A 3,996-nucleotide genomic window follows, 5' to 3' on the forward strand; every position below is an offset into this window, starting at 1 on the left:
GGAGAGATGAATAAGAACGTTAATGTCTTCCCAGCGGTGGCAGAGTTATAAGCCTGAAATCAGCAGTGGAGAAAGAGTTTTAACAAGTTTAACGAAGGCAAAGAACTAATACAATATTTTAATATTATTCTGTTGAAAGTTAATCATGCAAGTATAATCAGGAGAGTGTACTTCAAAATAAAAGTGGTGGATGCATAAAAATGCATATGATTACTTATTCTTATTATACATTCATGTTAAGATCTTCATTGAATTGTTGTTTGTATCCCTGTGCATCTAAAGATTAATCTCACTAGACTCCTTCTGCACTTTCACCTGGGGTCAAAGGCTATTTTGCATATATTTGAAAACAGGATGAAATTATGATTAGCGCAAGAAATACTGAGATTCTGTTGAATCACTGAGCAAAGATCCCAGCTACTGACCTGTGCTTATCCACACCCAACAGTGACTCCCAGTGGAAGTATTGTTTACTGCATGCATTTTCCTCCCAAGTCCAGAAGAAACGGAACCAAAAGTTCATCCATCCATCCGTTTTCTTCTGCTTATTCCTGTTAAGGGTCACGTGGGGGGGGGGGGGGGGGGGGGGGGGGGGGGGGGGGGGGGGGGGGGGGGGGGGGGACTCTGGAGCCTATCCCAGCATCTACAGGTAAGAGGCGGGGTTCACCCTGGACAGGTCACCAGTCCATCACAGGACCAACGCACAGAGACGAACAACCATTCACACTCACAGTCACACCTACGGTCAATTTAGAGTATCAATCAGCCTCGTCCCCTCTTGATGTCTTTGGACTGTGGGAGGAAGCTGGAGTACCAGAGAGAACCCACACAGGAACAGGGAGAACATGCAGTCTCACACAGAAAGATCCCCTGCCCGAGCCGGGACTCAAATCCGGAACCTTCTTGCTGTGAGGCGACAGTGCTGACCACTGCACCACCGTGTGGAACCAAAAGTCTTACAGCAAAAACATTCATAAATTAAAGCTGTAAGCGTCGTTACGGGCCGGAGCCTCCTCGCCCTTCATCCAACAATGTAGGAATGAAAATGGTGGGACTTGTAGGAGATAGAAGCCTCAGTGTGACACAAAGTGTGAGTGCAAAGCTGAGAGCTGGAATTCTGATGTAGATCATATTTCTGGAGCCACAGTCATTTAACCAGAACGGTAAATGTAAGAACTCTACCGCTCTGGTTGATAGTGCATCCCTACACTCCTGCGTCATTAGGACCACCACATCTGGAGGCTCACTTTCCCATAGCAATCATGACCGATAATGCCACACCGCCAGAGACTACTGCAGCAACGCTGAGTGCGTTTACCCAACTGAAACCCTGAAGAAAAAGGAATAGAGAAGTCCATGTCAAGGTAAATAATCTCCTGCTACAGGGACGATATAATTCAGATTTAAAATACTTAATAATCAAATGCAGAGTTTTTCAATGCTTAATATTAAAATTTGGTCTGCATGTAAATGTATTATCGAGATAATAACATCTGATTCGTAACTGTCATTAATGCATGATCATATTTAAAGACAGATTTGATTATCGTGTCTCTAAAAGTGATGGGGAAATCTTTATTTCTGAGGGACTGGGAGTCTCACCCATGATGACTCGGGAATCTTTGACTCCCTCTCTACTCTTTGGAGCTCTCTGATGATACACTGTAGAGGAGACAAGACAGATTAATGTTCCCGGCTTCACCCAAGGGCTGTACAGTGGCCATCAATAGTTTCGGAAAGCATTATTATCCGAGCACAGCCTTCCTTAGCATCTGAAGAACTGATGTGAGTCTTACCAGGTTGTGTGGTTCCAGGCTCAATGCCTCCCTCAAAACTGGAATGGCTTTTGAATATTCACCTTTCAGCGCCAAAGCCTTCAAACAGAGCACAGGTTTGTTAATGAACAAACCTCAAAGTTCTAACAGAGAGGAGGAGAGTAAAAAAAGAAGAAGAGAGAAATGTGTACCTTCCCCTTGTAAACCAGGGCTTGCACATTGTCAGGCTTGTGAACAAGAGCAGCAACACTGGATTCAAGTGCTGCATTGTAGTCCTTCAGCTTCAGCTGGATGCCAGCCATGATGGTGAGACATTTCGCTTTCAAGTCCAGTAGGCCATTCATCAAGTCAGGACTTAAGTCTGCTGCAGAAGCTATTATAAATTGAAGATAGAAGTCAATAAATGTGAATCACAACCAAATAATAATTAGTTATCATTGCAAATCATATCAATGATTAGTTATTCATCAGTATTACTTCAAACATATGTAAAGCAAGGATGCAGTTGATTGTTTTCCCACGACAGTATATTGTTGCCCACGCTCGTCCTCTTTTAAACTTCTCTCTTAGTGATAAATCTTCAATACACCTTCAGAAATTGACTCAATTCTCTCCAGGATGTACTCATAACAACTGCCAGTTGAAGTACTACGTTGCTGACTCCGTTGATGATGGGGATTGTTGCCTGCATATTTTCCAAAATGGGCCTGCTTATAAAGCTCTAGCTCCACTTCTATAAAATAAGAGGATGCCATTCTTCCGACTTCCAAGGACTCAGCTCAGCCTTTGTGGGAACCTCAGAGTCTAAACTAGCAAGGGGGAGAAAAGCCATTGTGAAATTAAGAAGTTACAGCCACAGGAGATATCGCCTTCATCTGTGTTACTGTCGATCACACAGTGGTTCATGGCTTCTGGGAAGCCAAGAACACAGCATGCCAAACATGTGAGGCTAACATCAAGATAAGGGCTTTACATGACCTACTGGTTTAAAACAATTCCCTTGGATGGAATTAGCAATATCCTGACGAAGTGAAAATTGCAGGTGACACAGTTTTTAGTGGTGAGTGTAAGAGCCCAATTCTTTCCAAGTATTTCTCAAAAAGAATGGATGTCTGCTAAACGACTGGTCCTAACCTCGCTAAAATGCCTATAAACTGTCACAAATGTGACGTCACAGACATCACTGTCTAAGAAAAAATCTAAACTCTGCATCTTAGCAGAAAATCTGACCCTGGACCAGGGGTCAGTCACCTTAAACACTCACAGAGCCATTTAGACCTGATTACCACAGAAAAGACTGCGTGCCGGCAGTTGTCGCACATCCGTGATTGTAAGGAATATTTTGTGCGATAAGTAATTGAACGCGTTTTATTTTCATGCTACAAGATCACCATAATCGTCAAATTTAGAATTAAATAAAAAAAAACTGACAAAATAAAATAAATTTAAATCAAATACTCATTATTTACTTTCCAAAGCCACAGGGATGAAAGAGCCACATGTGGCTCTGGAGCCGCGGGTTGCCCACCGCTGCCCTAGACCCTCAGAATTCTGCAATTCTGCCCCAAAGACAGTGTTCAAACATCAGAGCCTTTGTGAAGTTTCTATAATGACCCCCCCCCCCCCCCCCCCCCGGCTTCAAGCCATGAGCGTCATAAAAGTCTGTGGTAAAACATGATTTGAATGCGCCTCTCGGATGTCCTCTCAATGTACGGTCGCATTTTCTTTCCTCCATGAAGTTAAAACTTTAACCGGAAACGGTTTCTCCTCCTCAACACCATAAGTTAAAAAACTCCTGCTCAGGTGCAGCCTGTCAGGATCCCGGACCCAGACATCAATTGAAGGGACATCATCAGACTGCAAGACAAGAAATGTTCTGTCGGCTGTGTGCCTGTAACATACAAACAGCAACTTCAGAGGAGCTGGAGAATATTGACTAATAACAAGTTAAATTACAGCTGCAAGCAGCATTGTTACGGGCCTTCGCTTCCTTGCGCCCGCCGGGGGGCCGAGTTGGACATTTTTTGCCAAATCCAGTGATGGAGGTTGGAAAGTGGAGAGACTTGTAGTTTAGGAGATAGAAGCCTCAGTCTGTGTCAAAGCAGAGCTGAGAGCTGTGACTTTAAGAACCCCTCCCCTGCCACCTGTGCCTTAGTGGAGAGGAGAGAAGGATTTTTTTGAGGGATTGTTGTGTGATATGTGCTCATAAATCGCCATCTTT

General features: G+C 43.7%; 1 protein-coding gene across 3 annotated transcripts; it reads right to left on the reverse strand.

Moving 5' to 3' along the window:
• Positions 1-684: 684 nt before the first annotated feature.
• LOC147252150 (peptidyl-prolyl cis-trans isomerase FKBP8-like) lies at positions 685-3,388 on the reverse strand. 3 transcript variants are annotated; one of them, XM_086221242.1, is made up of 6 exons: positions 2,758-3,388; positions 2,365-2,584; positions 1,967-2,148; positions 1,797-1,874; positions 1,603-1,662; positions 685-1,330 (listed from the first exon to the last, which is right to left on the reverse strand). In XM_086221242.1, the coding sequence occupies exons 2-6, from the start codon at positions 2,528-2,530 to the stop codon at positions 1,244-1,246; spliced, it is 573 nt and encodes a 190-aa protein (XP_086077368.1). In that variant the 5' UTR covers positions 2,531-2,584; positions 2,758-3,388; the 3' UTR covers positions 685-1,243. The 3 variants fall into 3 exon arrangements, with proteins under 3 accessions (XP_086077368.1, XP_086077369.1, XP_086077367.1); XM_086221243.1 differs by lacking the exon at positions 2,365-2,584; XM_086221241.1 differs by having other exon boundaries at positions 2,365-3,388.
• Between the last annotated feature and the right edge of the window lie 608 nt (positions 3,389-3,996).

This window comes from Aulostomus chinensis, chromosome 12 (genome assembly GCF_037954235.1).
Source record: "Aulostomus chinensis isolate RoL2024-O1b breed Wild chromosome 12, RoL_Achi_v1.0, whole genome shotgun sequence".
In the NCBI taxonomy this organism is placed as follows: domain Eukaryota; kingdom Metazoa; phylum Chordata; class Actinopteri; order Syngnathiformes; family Aulostomidae; genus Aulostomus; species Aulostomus chinensis.